This window comes from Sphaerodactylus townsendi, linkage group LG08 (assembly GCF_021028975.2).
Source record: "Sphaerodactylus townsendi isolate TG3544 linkage group LG08, MPM_Stown_v2.3, whole genome shotgun sequence".
Taxonomy (NCBI): domain Eukaryota; kingdom Metazoa; phylum Chordata; class Lepidosauria; order Squamata; family Sphaerodactylidae; genus Sphaerodactylus; species Sphaerodactylus townsendi.
The window spans coordinates 68,711,833-68,728,602 of record NC_059432.1 but is presented as its reverse complement, the minus strand read 5'-3'; the positions used below and the strand labels follow the sequence as shown (position 1 = coordinate 68,728,602).

Genomic DNA, 16,770 nt, shown 5'->3' with positions numbered 1-16,770 from the left:
ACAGGACTTCCAACAAACCAAGATGCCAATTCTGTCTCCCTGTTCATTCTGACAAGACAATGTCTGCCACTAACAACACCAGCCATACCATCTCAGGTTCACTCACTCGTTCATCTTCCAACATTAAATGTTAGCAGTCTTGCTGTCTGCAACATGAGATAGCTAAACTTGAGTTCATCCACAAATTCAGAATGATGGAGCCCCAATGCAGAACAGAGGCATAGGATTCTTGTCTACCCATAGATGCTAATTTTCTGCCCCTAAGCATTTATCTTCTGCTCAGTCAAGCTGATTACTGTGCATATTGTACCTCTGTGCCCTGATTTCCTTTTTTGCAACCCCCTTCCAAATCTCCTGACTGGGATATAAGGACTGAGGACTGACGTGTGTCTGATGAAGGGGTCATTGACTCTTAAAATCTATACCTCCCAAAACTTGTTTGTCTCTTAGGTGCTACTGCTCTGGAATCATGTAAAAAAAAGCAAAAAAAATTACTCTGGTAGACATTAGCACATTGTGGCTAGGAAAAAAATATCTGTATTATAGAACATGTGTTTCAACATACAGTACTGAATAACAAAAATGATTTCAACTAAGTTGTCAGTAGCGGAGGAATCCTCTTAAATTCTGGCTGAAGATTGACTCAATGCATCACTGGTGGAAACCTTGGGTCTTGATGTGCACTCAAGCATAGTTCCCAACTCAAGCGTCCATTTGCTTTCAGGCAAAATAAATATGCATTAATCCCTTGAGTCAGTAGATATGACCTGTGTCACATTTCAACAATATGAAACCAAGTTAATGAAGATTCCTAACTTCAGTGTAACAGTGCAGGGAGGAGAAGAAAGAATTAAATTCTGAAATGAAGGAGATCTCATTACCCTAACTGGTAAGTTAATTGGGCACATAACATACAAAATATCTTCTATACTTATAGGGTCAGAAAATGTCACTGCGGAGCTGTTTGGGTCGGATGCGTCTAGTGTGTAACTGAGTCCAGACTGATCAAGCACTCCAGTTAAGAAGGAAAAACCAGGAAGATTTTTTCAGAGGATAGCTGTGTTGGTCTGCAATATTACAACTGCATTCAAGTCTGGTATAACTTCAGAGACTAACAAGATTTTCAGGGTATGAGCTTTTGAGAGTTAAAGCTGCCTTTGTCAGATCTGATGAGGGGAGTTGACTCATGAAAAGTTTATACCCTGAAAATCTTGTTGGTATCTAGAGCACTTCTAAAAAAGAGGAAATCTCAAACCAAACAGCCTTTATTCCTTTAACAAGATACAAAGCTAGAAATGCCGGGCAAGGAAAACACATAAATAGTTTCAGTTCTGTAACATAATCCTAGTTGTGTTGTCCTTGATGATTAGCTAGAAGAGGAGGAATAGGTTTTTATATTCCACTTCTCTCTATCCTAATGAGTCTCACAAGCTTACAAGCACATTCCCTTCTTCTCTCCAGACCAGACTCCTTGTGAGGTAAGTGGGGCTGAGAGAGTTCTGAGAAAACTGTGACTAACCCAAGGTCACTCAGAAGGCTTCTTGTGGAGGAGTGGGGAATCAACCCTGGTTCCTCATATTTGACTCTGCTACTCTAAACCACTTCACAGCACTGGCTGGTTTTTTTTTTGGAGGGTGGGCGTTAAAATAAAGAGTGAAAGGAAAAACATGCATTCTTGTGCTGAGGTCAGGGGTAGAAGGAGAAAAGACTGGGTTCCAGTCAGGGAATTCAGGGAAAAAATCCCGAAACCAGATAAGGATAAAGGTACGGGGCCAAAGAAGGTGATTAATTGGTTCAGCGAAGAGGGACATAAGCCAACTGTGAAGCTGGGGAACAAGGTTTAGGTACAGAGCTGACGGAAGAGTTTGGGGGTCTTAGGATGTCCTATTTTTGGTTTGGAATGATGTGATGTAGAAAGACATGCATCTAGGAGGAAATGGAAGTCCAAATAATAGAATGGGAGATCAGAAGACAGGATGCAGCAGGAAAGTTCAATTGAGATGACTGAATTGCCTCGCAGACGAATTGGGCTGGTCCAATAAAGACTGAGAAGCAGCTTGACTGAATTACTGGGGTAAGCTGTATTGTGAGGAAAGTTCTGCAGCCTCAGGTTATTATCCAGCAAAAGTGAGTCAATGACTCCACGGGCTTCTGAAGGCTAGAACCAAATCAGTCATTTTTCAGTGTTCCAGCAGGTGGGCTACACCTATATAAGTTCAGAATGTCTTGATATTAAACTGGATATCTTTATCTAGACCTCTGGTATTAAAGTCAGAGGATGTTTTGGGATGAGCAAAATATAGGGGACTTGTTCTCGTTAAGCTCCTAAGAAAAAATGGTGACTACTTAAGGGTTAGAATTGCATTGAATAACTTCATTGACTCTTTAATCTTAAAAACATAATCTGAAATACAGTTGTATTTCCAGTTTCTGCAAAAAATAGCAAGGCTAGGAAAGAATAATCTTTGTTATCGCCTCTCTTATAAATTGTGAATTAAAGTGGTTCATCAGCAGATCTGAGGGAAGGCTGACTGAACATCTGTCTGTATGGATGTCCTATTAGAGGTTGCAGTCTGATAAACCTTCTCAAGTTTTGTCTTTCTGTTTTGTCTTTATTAAGTATCAAGGGACTAGTTCTGTGTTCCTAGATCTTCCCAGCTCTCTCACCCAAGGCATGGGTTTTAGTATGCTCAATGAAAGGCCTGGACCATGTTCTGTCTGTTGGCTTCTTGTTATCAACCTCTGATCTGTCATCATTGTAGTTGGCTGACAGTTCCTTAGCTATCTAATAGTTTACTTAGATTAGAAGATAGGTGACCTGTAGTACAAATGTAACCTTGTTCATTTGTCTCCAAGTGATTAAATAAACAAGGGAGAGTATCTAATGGAACGGCTGGACAAGAAAGTTAGTGTCAAAGTGGTTATTAGCTATAGTTTCCTCAGTTTTAAAGACTACTGTTAATGTGGTAAAGGTGACCAAAAACTTACACTGGTCTCTGCATGATCACTAAGCAAACTGTGCTCATGGTGATAACATGATTACTTGTTTCATTAAGCCTATCCTGTTAAGCTTGTTCTTTCTCTCTGTGCTTCAAGGTGTTTGGATGTGCAGGAGACACCTGAATTTACATATAAAAATATTGTCATAAGCTCTCTAGTGAGTGGAAAAATCATGCACTGAGTTCAGTCAGTTACTACTGATAGGTTTTTTTGTTTAATACCTATGCTGCCTGAAAATGGCTGTCCACTGAAAAACTTTAATTACTCCCTTGTTCTTAAGAAACAGTTAAAGAAAATCCAATCCAAAGAGACTGCTGCGATAACACCGTGTTTTTTTTTGTCCCAGTTGTATTTTTAGTTAATTCTTGCTGTGTTATTATTTCGGGTTTTATTTATTTAATGCACTTATATACTGTACTTTTTACAGGGTTCTCCAAACGTCACAGAAATGCCGTAAAACTCAATTAAGATTAGATTGGCAACATAAAAGGTAGATGGAAAAACTGCTCGGAAGCTGCAGTCATAAAAATAGTTCTGATGTAATTAATAGATGTAATAAAATCAGGCTAATTCAAGATAACCAAAACCCATAAAAATCAAATAAAGGGAGACATTAAACCAGACTCCTCTAGCAGGTTGTCAAAAAATCATGGTAGGCAGCAACAGTGGTTCACTTCATTTCACTTTTCCTTTTTCTTTCTTCTTTCACAGCAGTGCCAGAATGATTGCTGAATAAGATAAATGAAACAAAAGATAATTTTCATTTAGCAAAATCCTGCTTACGACTTCCTTCAGGGCAATAGCTTCAGGGCCCCCTGGATTTCTTTCCAGCTCTGAAACCTTCCCTCTGTGTCTCCCTCTTCCCCGCTTTTGGGTACCATGGGAACAATTTACAGCCTAATGCACCCTTGGAGGAATAGCTGCTTTCCAACTACCAGCCTCCCTCCCGGTGCCCCCTTCATAAAATAGCATGTCTTAAGACACCAGCATCCATGATTAAAAAATGATGAAAATTGAATAAGTAACAAACAGATGTCAACAAGAATCTCAGAATATGGTCAAATAGCAAATAGCCAAAAATGTTAACAGCAATGTTTACATGAGTAAAATAAAATGCTTGTAGGAGTAGGTAAAGGTATGTTTTGAAAATCTAAACCAGTCAATATAAATGCTTGATTAAGTAAAGGAGTATCCTAAGGTGTAAGAAGGGAGCTCTTCCAGTCTAACCACTTATGGAGATTTGATAACAGGCAGGAACACAAATTTAGCAAGATCAAATGCTGACACTGCTGGTAAAAAAGAGAGAGCAGTGTTTACTGGACTTACAACAGTTCATGGTATTGGTATCTAGAAAGTATCCTTCCTGCTTTGAGGGGAAAACATTCTATCAAGGGCTAATTTGTCCTACCTTCCCAGCCTCATAAATAAAAAACATGTTGACACTATTGCGTTTTTTGAGCCTCCATGAGTAAGAATTGGAAAGACTCTGACTTGCTGTATGACCTTGAGAATAGGTAGTGTTTTCAATTGTAGCTCCACCCATTATGATATAATTGCATTATTCAGGGCATAGCTTATCTCTGCTGTTTGACAGATTCATATTACTTATCAACTGTGCTTGCATTCCATATTGCACTTGTCATATCACTAGGTCTGCTAGTATTGTTGCCTATGCTTTTTAAAAATATGTTTGTGTCGGCAATTACAATCTGACGCTACGTAAAAGTTTAATACAGTGTGAAGGTGCACCCAAAAGATGCCCTCAGCAAGAAATGCAATACTAGAAAACTACAACCTAAAGTAACCAAATGCAGAACAACAGTGTAAAGCAGGGGTAGGGAACCTGCGGCTCTCCAGATGTTCAGGAACTACAATTCCCATCAGCCCCTACCAGCATGGCCAATTGGCCATGCTGACAGAGGCTGATGGGAATTGTAGTTCCTGAACATCTGGAGAGCCGCAGGTTCCCTACCCCTGGTGTAGAGCAAGCATATACAGTGAAACAGGTAGTCATCCAACCAGTACAACAATGAAATATCCAATAGAAATATTCAAGTAGTAACAGCTCAAATAAATACAAAAGGACAGCTTTCCAAATAATAATACCGGTAGCTCCTGGTTGTAAGGGAATAAAACCCTTTTCTTCTTCAGCAAAAGAGCTGTATATTTATTATGTCCCTTTAAGGAAATGTGTAGCATTGTTTTTGTCTGCAATTGATGCCTCCTTTGAGTATTGTGCTGTTCAAAAAGACGCTCCAAAGGGGTTGGATTTGCATTCTAAAATATATAAAGAACCATCCCCATATCAAAAGGATTCCTTGTACTGGTTGGATTACTACCTGTTTTACTGTATATGGTTTCATTGTGGAACTCCGCGTTTCCAGATAGCCAGGTCCACCCATCACTGTCAGCATGGCCAATTGGCCATGCTGGTAGGGGCTGATGGGAATTGTAGTTCCTGAACATCTGGAGAGCCGCAGGTTCCCTACCCCTGCTCTACACTGTTGTTCTGCATATGGTTACTCTAGTGCAGTGATGGCGAACCTATGGCACAGGTGCCAGAGGTGGCACTCGGAGCCCTCTCTGTGGGCATGCGCACACAGAGTTCGTCATGTGGGACGTGGAAAATCACCCCCCCCCACACACACACAAACATCTAGGCTGGCCTGGGCCACTAAGCACAATGTGCAAGCACTGCAGTGAGCAGGGAGGACTCAGCTGGCGGGCCTGGTGCCTGGTGGCTGCTGCCCGAGGGGCGGGGCAGAGGAGGCAGGGATGCGAGAGAGGCACAGAGCGGTGGACGCAGGACTTGCTGGAGGCTACAGCAGGCTGGCCCCTGCTCGAGCAGGTGGCGCGGAGGAAGAGGGATCCAACCGTTTTTTTCTAAACTAAAACCTCAGCATTCAGGTTAAATTGCCGGGTTGGCACTTTGCGATAAATAAGTGGGGTTTGGGTTGCAATTTGGGCACTCGGTCTCAAAAAGGTTCGCCATCACTGCTCTAGTGTTACCCAAGGTGGAGACAGTCTCTCAATATAGTGGGGAATATTAGCTTAGAGCAGACTGCAATGTTGCAAGAGGCTGGGTAAGGAATCTTTAATACCAGTGTATACGAAGATCAGCTCTCAGAAGAAAATCCACAGAGAGGAATATGAGGCAAATTTAACAATCTTTATTGCAGGGATAAGGGGTTCACAAGCATTTGATTGAATTCAGCAAACATGCACACATAGAGTTCCTAAGATATATATATAGGTTGGAAATTAGATTTGGAATAGAAAAAGGATATGGGATGTATGGGTAATATGACCTGATCATGAAGTGAAGAAGATCCAAGATCCAGATCCAAATGGCCAGTGTTTGGTTCTGGGGGGCAGGGTGCAATGCATTGGCCACAGTAACAAAGTCAGAAAGGTGTCAGTGGCACTGGGCGGTTGACCCTTTGGAGGGTATTATATTTATAAGGTGAAGAACCACCTTTGGGAGTTGTTAGGATAACCTCTGGGTGGTGTCCAGATGGATTGTTTGAGAAACAATAGAGTGCACTGTAAAGTGGTCAGAAGAAATTAGTTACAGAAGGGAGTATCTGGGTTAAGATCATCAGGGGAGGCAGTGACATCAGGAGTCTTCTTGTGGCTGGAAATGAGTATTCATTCATCAGGGCTACTGTATCATATTGAGAACACATTCTTCCTTGGCTATTCACTTCAAAAATGTGCTGACATGGCAAGCAGGCTGAGAGCATGAGAACCGGAAAACAATTCTTGTAGGTTGACCTGGCTATTGCCAGAGAATGGGCTCCCCATCTCTGCAACGCCAATATCACCTTTTAGGCTGGCACGTGGGCAGGGGTTCTTATGAAGCACTTCCCCCCGCTATGCCAGGGCGGTATGGTAACACTAGGTTGTAGTTTTCTAACATTGTATTTCTTGCTGGGAGCATCTTTTGGGTTGCACCTTTACACTGTATTAAATTTTTACATATCGTCAGATTGTAGCTGCAGTGTGTGTGTGTTTTCTGATCTTAACTTATACTGCACTATTAATTTGTATATCTTTGACCTCCTTTATCATGATAGTATATAGGGCACAAGTCCTGTTCTCCATAAATATCCACAGCAATTGCTGTGTCAGTTTTATGTATAGAAATTAGTCCTAACCAATTTCCAGTCCTTTAGAAGAAGGCCACGATATATTCTTAGGAACATATTGAAAAAATATGTTATGACAGTTTTTTCTCTCTGATAATTATGCTTTCATAGGGACTGTGTTTGAGATTGCCACAGTTGTATAAGAGACTTGTCCCATGAGCATCTAAGTTGTCCTGTTTTGCTGCTTTCCAGATCCATGAAATTGCTTTTGAGATGGGAGGACCAAAACTAGATGCACCCTGAAGTCGTCATAAAATATAATATAACAGTATTATTTTAACCCCTTTTAAAATAATCCCTAAAAGAGGTTTAGTCTGTCCACAATAATCTTAAAATAATTAAAATAATTAAAATAAGCCAGTCTTAATGAAGTTTGAATTTAGTGTTCCAGCATGCATCACTTGGCATATCTTTGCATTGGATCTCCATTTGGAGAGATGGTTCTGGGGTTTAGTCAGTTTTGGATTTTGCCATTCTGAACATACTGGTATCATTTGCATACCAGACTACATCACTAGTTGTCCCTGATTCCAGATCATGCATAATGTTAAATATAGCACAGGTCCTAATATGGGCATCAGGTGTTGGGGGTAGGAAGAGGAGGGAAAATATCCTGTAGTGAGTTATTGGACTGGATGTCTATTTATTCCTACTTTCCTGTTCTGCAACTAATTATTAATACATAAGAGGGCATGGCTCTATCTTAAAGAGAGCCAGTATAGTATAGTAATTTGACTCTGGCTAGGATCTAAGATATCCAGATGTGAATCCCTGCTAAGCCATGGAAATTTCTAGGCAACTTTGGGCCAGTCATACTTGCTCAGCCTAACTTACATCATAGGATTATTGTAATGATAAAATGTGGAAAGAAGAATTGGTTATGCTGCCCTGAGCTGCTGGGTGGAAGGCTGGATAAAACTATTAGATCACAAGTAACTTCTGAGAAAGGACTTTATCAAAGCACATAATTGTATCAGATCATCCGTGTCTATATAGGTGTTTGAGACACATATACACACAAAGTGGTTGGCAAGCAGAACCTTCTTTTACAGAAACTGTTTTTTCTTTTACTACTACATGTTATCTTTAATAATTCTTTCTAACAGTTTAGCGAAGACAGTATGCAGGTTTGTAATTTTGTGAATCCCCTTTTGGAAATCATTACATTGTCTGCTGTCAGTCCTCTTGAAAGAGGCTAATCTGTGTTGCATGTTTTTCTTAGCAATTCAGCAATTTCACTTTTGAGTTAAGAACTCTCAGGAGAATGAAAGGTTACTGGGGCCAGTCAGCAATTTCAGAATGTCTGTTTGCTGGTAGGTCTAAGTTCATGTTGTTCATTGTTGTTTTAAAACAATTCCTTAAATACCTTCTCCAAAATAATAGGGAGGGGCTCTTCAATGTCTCCTGGAGTGAGAATCACTACTAAGAATGAGTTTAGTCTCCCTGCAATGTTCCTATTCTGCTGAAGTACTTCCCCCAATACTTCTTCGGCATCTTTTTTTGGGGAGAGGGAGGGGATGTCTAATGCTTCAGCTGTCTCCTTGACTAGTTTCCTGTTACTGATTTATTTAAAATAAATGCTTGTATTGCATTTGATGCCTTTAGGAAATTGCTCCTCACATTCCTTATTGTATGTCTTGACAATTTACTTTTATTTGGTTTTAGCGAGTGTACCTTTTTTTACAAAAATCCACATTGAGGAAGACTTATTTTTTAAATAATTCCTTTTACCTCTTTTGGCTTCTTTGGCACTGCTGCTTTACCATGCTTGACTTGTTTATTTTCTTTTAAAATTACAGAAATACCTTTTATCTGTGCCTCTGGTATAGTATACTGTGTAGTTACATCAGCCATAGTGATGTGTCCTGATAAAATCTAGGTCATGTGCTCTATGTGGGTCTGCTTTTGAAAAATGTTCTGAAACTAGTAGAGAATGGTATAGCCAGGATGCTGACTGGAGTGCACTGCAGGAACCATATCTCCCCAATATATTGGTCCATCTTTACTGGGTCCCACTCTGTTTATGGGCCCAGTTCAAGGTGCTCATGCTGAAATATTATGATTTGGGACCAGCATACTTTAAGGACCTCCTATTTCCTTATGAACTAACTTGACACTGTGCTTATCTTCTGATCCCCTGCTTCAGGTGCCCTAGTTTCTGAGTTTAGGCATATTGAAACTTGAGAAAGGGCCTTCTTACTTGTAGTACCAAAACTGTGGAACTCTGTCCCCTGTGATATTCATCTGTCCCCTTCCATAACTGTCTTTTGCAAGCAAGTGAATACTTTTTTTGGTTTCGTATTGGTGTTCCCTTCTTGATCATTCCTTCCTGCTCCAACTGCTGTTTTTATACATTTTGTTTGTAGTTTTAACAGATGCTATTATTATTTTTATAATGGAGTGGAATGGAATGAATGTTTAATTTCTATGCCGCTGTCCCCCGAAGGGCTCGGGGGGTACACAACAACAACAACAACAACAACAACAACAATATATTATTATTATTATATATTATAATATAATAATATATTATAATATATTGTATATTATAATAATATAAAACATATAAAATGATAATAATCATAACAGCAGCAGTGAACAGCAGATCAATTACAATACAACCACTTTAAAACATCGATAAATAGAACAAATGGAACAAAATACAAAAAATGAATACCAAAAATATAGTACTGTACAGATGGCAATGGTAAAACAGTAACAGTAAGTCAGTTGCAATAAGGAAGAAAGCAGGGAACAAAACCCAGGACTAATCTAACTGCTAATGGTTCTAGTACAAGCAAAAATCCAAACTGGCTTGACCACTAACATCAATTAATTTACTTTAGTTGTATTAGGAAGGCCTCTGCCACCAGTTCCCTTCGCTGGGTTGTTATTTCCAGGCACTGCCAATGATATAGGCGTGAGTAAAGGTGTCCCGCCTCTACTCTCATGCTGGCAGGGAGCTGCTGTTCCTGTGGGCTTTGCACATGTTAGTTGTGTTCGAATACACTCCGGCGGGTGGAAAACCTCTGCCACCAGCCCCCACTCAACATCAGTGGACCCAGCAGGCCCAGCAACATCGAGTCCTCGTCCCCTCCCTGCATCGATAGGCCTCCGTTGCCGGATCAAGGGCGGTTTACTCTTTCGACCGAGCACGAACCCGCAGTGGGTGGAGGATCTCTGCCACCAGCCCCCAATCAACTTCAACAGGCCCAGCAACAGCGAGGGGGGCGCCCCTCCCTCATGTCCACAAACCTCCGTCACCGCAGCCGTCGCCACCAGGGCTTCTCCTCTTGGTTCAGCCCAGCCCGTGGCCAATTAGTGGCTCCAGTACACAGAATGCCTTGGTGCCGAGACGCATTATGGCCAGAGTTAGTCCATACAGCCAAAAGTCAAGGTTTGTTACTGAACTCGGGCCAGTCTTCTGCCCTCGTTAGGTCTCAATAGGTCTCCAAATGGGTAAAATGTTCTGCTTTTAATTGTTAGGTATCTTGGTGGCCCTGTTTGGGCCGAAAAGTAGAATATAAATTTTGCAAATAAATAGTAGATATAATAATGGTAACTAGTAGATTTGAATAATTTAAAACATCATAAAAGGATTTAATTCTCCTGACTCAACTTTGTTTTAATTAACATTGCTTTCAATTTTATTATGTTTTTATTGTTATTTTATGTATCACTGTTTAAGCCAGTGGTTCTCAACTTTCCTAATGCCGTGACCATTTAATATAGTTCCTCATGTTGTGATGACCCCCAACCCTAACATTTATCCATTTTACAGATGGAGAACACTGATGCAGAGAGCCTTAGGCGACCGCTGTGAAAGTGTCGTTCGACCCCCAAAGGGGTCGCGACCCACAGATTGAGAACCGCTGGCTAAAGCAGTTATTTTCATTATATTGTAATGATCTTTGGTTATATACAGTAAATTTCTACTTACCTTTTAGTATTTTTGAGAATTCTCTCTTAAGAAATGAAATGTATATTTGCACATATGTATTTGACGACTTTGGCAGTTTTCCAGTCATGTACGCGCTGAGCTTGATACCACTGTGACCACTGTTCCTATATACTTTGACAATGCTTAATTCTTCTCTGCAATCCTTGAGGTTGCTTAATATTAGGGCAAGTGGCATCTCAACTCTTCTGATCCTGTTGACTAACAATTGACCACATCTAGAAACGTTTGTCTCTGCCCTAATCTCTTCTATCCTGTCTTCACTTTAAATGCAGAGGACAGCTCATCCCACTCCCACCCCATGCCAAGGATGAACTTCCTGAACCACATGTACCTCCGCTTTTGTTGGCTTTGACATAGAAGTCATTTTGTAAGAGGTGTTTGTTTTCAAAGTGTTGGATAATTCACAGAAAATGCTGTGGAATTGGTGTTATCTCCTTTCCTTCCTGTGAACTTCCTGTATCTTCACCTTTCATTTATACGTCTTTCTTCTGTTATGCCACTTGCTATCCATGGAATAGCCTCTCTAAAGTTGCCTTCTTTCTGCTTTAGCTGCTATTTTGAAATGATGTGACCCCTTCTTGATATTGTGCCATCTCATTCTCCATTGCCTTATGGCTCTTTCATTCAATTTCCTCACTGTAAAGCCCTGTTCTGGATAACCCAGGTTAGCCTGATCTTGTCAGATCTCAGAAGCTAAGTAGGCTTGATTCTGGATTGTATTAAAATTGGAGACCTCTGAGGAATACCAGGGTTATGATGTGGAGGGAAGCAATGGCAAACCACCTGCAAACATCTCTTGCCTTGAAAATCCTCCAGGGTTACAATAAGTCAGCTGTGACTTGACAACAAAGGAAAATGTCCTGGATATTGTTGCCTTTTTCCTTATTTTATCTAATACAGATTGAAAAAAAACTACAAGGAAGAACTGTGCGTATTCTGCATTCCATATGGCTCTCAGCAAATGGCACTAAATAACTATGGAAAATATTCCTTTTTTAGAGTTATTTATGATGTCTTGCTCAATCTAAACACATCACCCACAAGAGAAGGGAAACTAGTTTCACAGTGGAATTTTTGTCCATTTGGATAGTAGAATCCCCTTTCTTTTATGGTAGTTAATACTAATAACTGCTATGTTTAAATTATGCTCTGAGGTGAAACTATTCCTTTGTGTTTACATGTGTAGGTTGCTGTACTTGCTTCAGCAAGAAACCTCCAGCACAGAGTTGAAAACTGAATGTGCAGTGGTGCTGGGAAGCCTTGCAATGGGTACAGAAAATAATGTTAAATCTCTTCTGGACTGCCATATCATACCAGCCTTACTGCAAGGTACCTTTACTTTTGTTTCTGTGTGGGCTACTTATCTGTACACTGTAAGATCTCGCAAAAGTATCTCAACTTGTGTTTGCAGGATTGCTGTCACCGGATCTTAAATTTATAGAAGCTTGCCTCAGGTGTCTTCGCACCATTTTTACCAGCCCTGTAACTCCTGAAGAACTATTGTACACGGTAAGTTTTGTAGGCACCAGGTACATCTTTTCTCTGCCTTGCAAAACTAGTTTCTAATGTGTAAGTTAGTGTATTGCTGAGACCATAATTACATTTCTCATATGACTGTTGTTCTGTTCATTAGCATAAAGATCATATGCTTCTTTTTTTCGTCTGGTCAAAGGTGGTCCTCCACTGTTGAACCAGTTTCCTCTGGTGTTAGGCAGACCAGGGCTAGGCTAAACCCAAAAAGTGCCCAGTTCTAGAGGACCAGCTTCCGCAATTGATAAAGAGAAGTGAAAGCAAAATAAAGGTTTAGGATCCAAGCCCTTATGTTCACAAAACCAGTCTAATATACAGTGCAGTTTCACAGTGACTGAAGATGACACTGCCGCGGTTCAGTTGCGCCATGTCCAAAGGGATTTCTGGTGGCATGGGAAGCATCAAAACCAGCAGAAATCTCCGGCCAACCTGAATGCCCCCTATGCAGCCCAGTGGGCTACATCACACTTTTAGCTGGCATAAGTCTCTGCAGCCAAAGGAGGCTGAAAGGCCATAGGGAGCCACAGCAGCAGAGGAGCACTGGCAGAGTAGCAGTTCTGCATTTGGGCACTGCAGAGCCACGCAGAGGCCTGCTGACAGCATTAGTGCCCCTCCCACTGGTGTAAGTGCTACTTGCGCTGAGGTACAGGGCGCTTGCATTGGCGTGCCCTTGTGCTGCTTCCACATCTCTTCCTCCTTCTTCCATGAATTTCACTGATAGTAACCTGAGAAACTTAAACTTGCTGCTGTTTTCAGTACTTCACATTTTTTCCGTTAATCATTGGGATGCTATAAACTCATCCATTCCTGTTAGAAACGTGCTTCTTCAAATGTGGGGTACTTTGCAAAGGCATCATTCGTCTGGAATTTCCTGGGCTTTTCTATGTGAGTTACCATTGTTTGTTGCAGTAATGCCCTCTTCCCACTCTTTTTTACTGCTAAGATAGGTATCCATGGAGGAGTTTCTACTGTTAAATTAACCCTAGTCTTGTTCCTGTATTGGGGTGTCAGCTATCAGAAGACAGAGAGGCTTTTTTTAAGGGTTCAATTCTACTTCTATTTTATTCAACTCCCAGAATATTTTATGTGATAATTTTTTATTGTTTGCAGTTTAAATACAGATAAATGTAACAAAATATATGAAAACCACTGTTCCTTACGAAAAATGCATGAGGATATGTTCTACTTTGATATTTTGAATTCTAGTACATTATGAAAAACATTTCACATGTATTTGCCTCACAATTTCACCTTACTGGACTACAAACATAATGTGCCATTTTAATTATTAATAGCATTTTTCATTTTTTATTAAATCATTCAAAAGTTCTTCATTCTCCTGACTGGTTGCTATGCATATTCATTCTGCTGTCAACAAATTTATGTTGATCTCAAAATCAGTTTCCTTCATGCTTCCTTTCAAATACCGCAACAGCATGATTTATCCATTAGTAGTCTGTTACCAGCCACTGCAAGCATTTTATTCAAAATATTTAATGCTAGAATATATGCATTAAATCAGCTTTTATCACCCAGGATCTAAAGTCCCCCCAAAATTTCTCCCAGTATACACATTTAGCATTTTAAAAAGAGGTTAGTGAAAACAACCCTACTCTCAGAACATCTGACTCGATGACTAGTTTTAATAGTGCCAGCATTGCATTCTTGATGGGAATAAGAGACCATACAAAGCTTGTAATGGATGGGGTGTTGTGTGGTTTCCGGGCTGTATGGCCGTGTTCTAGTAGCATTTTCTCCTGACATTTCGCCTGTATCTGTGACCATATCTTGCTTGGTGCTTGACAGCTCCATTTGACTTTGCCACCCTTGAAAGACAACAAAAACAGCAGATTTTCTGTGAGTCACCAGTTTTGCTAGCCTAGAACATTTGTGGTTTTTTGGAGAAAGGGGCAGAGACCGAGGAAGTTAGATTAGTAGGGCTGTCAACATGGCGGAGACCACTTTTGTTTATGTGCTTTATTTGCTCTGTCTATTAATGGTGCTATTAAGTAGTAAATACTGGGAATGCTGATACATGGAGTTGTGGAAATGGAAAGCAATGAAAACAAATTCTGTTTGGAGCCTCTGCTGACTTTGAAGTATTTAACAAATGCTGTCATTTGTTTCCCAACTATTACTTAGGAATATTGAGGTCCAAAAATCTTTTATAAGGAACAGTGAAATTCTGTTTTCTCATAACTGTGCTGTATCTTGTGGTATGAGATAAACTTTCTGAAAATGTGGCAGCTGTGTATACTTCTAAATTCTCTCATTAAACTTTCAGATAGGTATAATTTAAGCCTCCCCATTATGCTTCCTTGTTGACTTACCTGTGGAGAGGGGGGGGGGCATGTTTCAATATAACTGAGTGCTGGTTTTTTAAAAAAATTAGTTTTAATGTTCAGTTTTCTTTCCTGACTTTTTAGGATGCTACAGTTATTCCCCACCTCATGGCACTGCTCAGTAGGTCTCGATATACTCAAGAATACATATGTCAGATCTTCTCACATTGCTGCAAAGTAAGGAAGGAGCTTGGCTATTCTCTTCAGGGGTCTGTAAAACCAAGTGTTCCCTTTTGGCTTTCATAATATTGTTTTGTTAAGATACTTGTCTGAGTGAAACAGTAGGCCAGTTGCATCGCAATCTCATTTTTAAAATTTGAATGCAGGACTTCTGTGGTTTTGCTCATTAAAGAAAATTAAAAGGAGAAAATGGGGTGAGGAATAGACACATTGTGATTAAGTTAGCCAGACATCTCACAGCATGGCTGAAAGGTAGGAGTGTTAATGAGCTCATGGTAATTCTCAAATCAGGACAACATGAATATTGGGTTTTTTTTTAATGTATAATCTGCTGAACAGTTAACGTGTTCTGTGAGGCAGTTTGTCCTCACAAAATTTATCATTGTGCTTCAGAAACATTTTTAAACAAAAGATAGGGTTCAATGGGGAAGGGGCTAAAGGAGCAAGATTTATATCCCCTCTTTCCCTCATGTCTTTCTGCAAGGAAATGTGCAAAGACCCACAACCTCCTTTGGACCGCTCCCTCCTTTTCACAACAAACACCCTGTGAGGAAGGTGGGGCTGAGATAGCTCAGAAAAGACAATCTGACCTGACTAGTCCAAGGTAAACCCTTGGCGTGGCTGTGCAGTGCCTGACAGGCACAATCCTGACCCCCAGATAAACCTCCGCAGCTCAAGCAGCAGAGCGGGGAATCAAACCTGGTTCCTCCAGATTAGAGCACACCTGCTCTTAACCACTATGCCACTGCAGCCAACTGCAGTTTGTCTTCTTACAGGTTTTTTTGTCTTTAAGGCAATTGATTGTCTAGCAATTGGTGGTCATCACTTGCTAAGTCCATACCATACCTTTCCCAAGCCACACTCCAAGCCACAAGAAAAAAATCTGAGTTATTCAGAATGGTATCAGTACTTTTCCCCTGTAGTTCCTGCTCTGCCTACTCACATGTCATGTATTATATTCTCATCTATTTATACAATATTTAGCTGTGTGTACTGGACAGGTTTGTCATATTATATTTCCCAAGTTTTAAAGTAAAATATAATTGAGAAAGAAGCAGTGATATGCTTTTAGGCCCTTGTTGTCCTTTAAAGTTTCAAACAGACAGTATCTTTAAAACTGTTCATTGTTACTTTCAGACAATCCTATCTTGTTCCAACACTTGTGCCATTTGTGTATGAGAGCCTCTCAAGCTTCCAGTTTCCAGTTATGGTTTTGGCATAAAACTGAAAGTGTTTGGAATTGTTCCTGGAAAATAGGTTAAGAAGCTTTTTAACGGTTTTTTTTACATTACCCTATGTAGGCTATGAGACCTTTAAGTTCAGGCTGAAGTTTTGTACAGCTCCCCTGTGTTGAGAATTAGGACAACTATGCATAAGAACAGGGCTTCTATTCAGAAATAGAACATCTCAGTAATTTCCATTCAAGAAAGGATCAGGGAGTAGTAGGTGTTCTGTCCGAGACCCTTTACCAGTCAGAAGAAACCAAACGGACCTCGAGAGATTAATGGTCTGACTTGATATAACGAACTTTCATGTATTCATGTAGGGTTTGTGGAAACCAAGTGTATTTCCTCTGTGCATTAAATCTGTGCAAAGAAGAGGCATTCAG

General features: G+C 40.3%; 1 protein-coding gene across 2 annotated transcripts in view; it reads left to right on the top strand.

Annotated features, from left to right (window-relative positions):
• The window catches only part of ARMC8 (armadillo repeat containing 8), a 66,370-nt gene that overhangs the window by 25,964 nt on the left and 23,636 nt on the right, over positions 1-16,770 (top strand). For both annotated transcript variants that reach the window (XM_048506001.1, XM_048506000.1), the window contains 3 exons: positions 12,296-12,438; positions 12,521-12,618; positions 15,066-15,158. In XM_048506001.1, the coding sequence (XP_048361958.1) occupies positions 12,296-12,438; positions 12,521-12,618; positions 15,066-15,158 (334 nt within the window). The remainder of the gene's footprint in view (positions 1-12,295; positions 12,439-12,520; positions 12,619-15,065; positions 15,159-16,770) is intronic.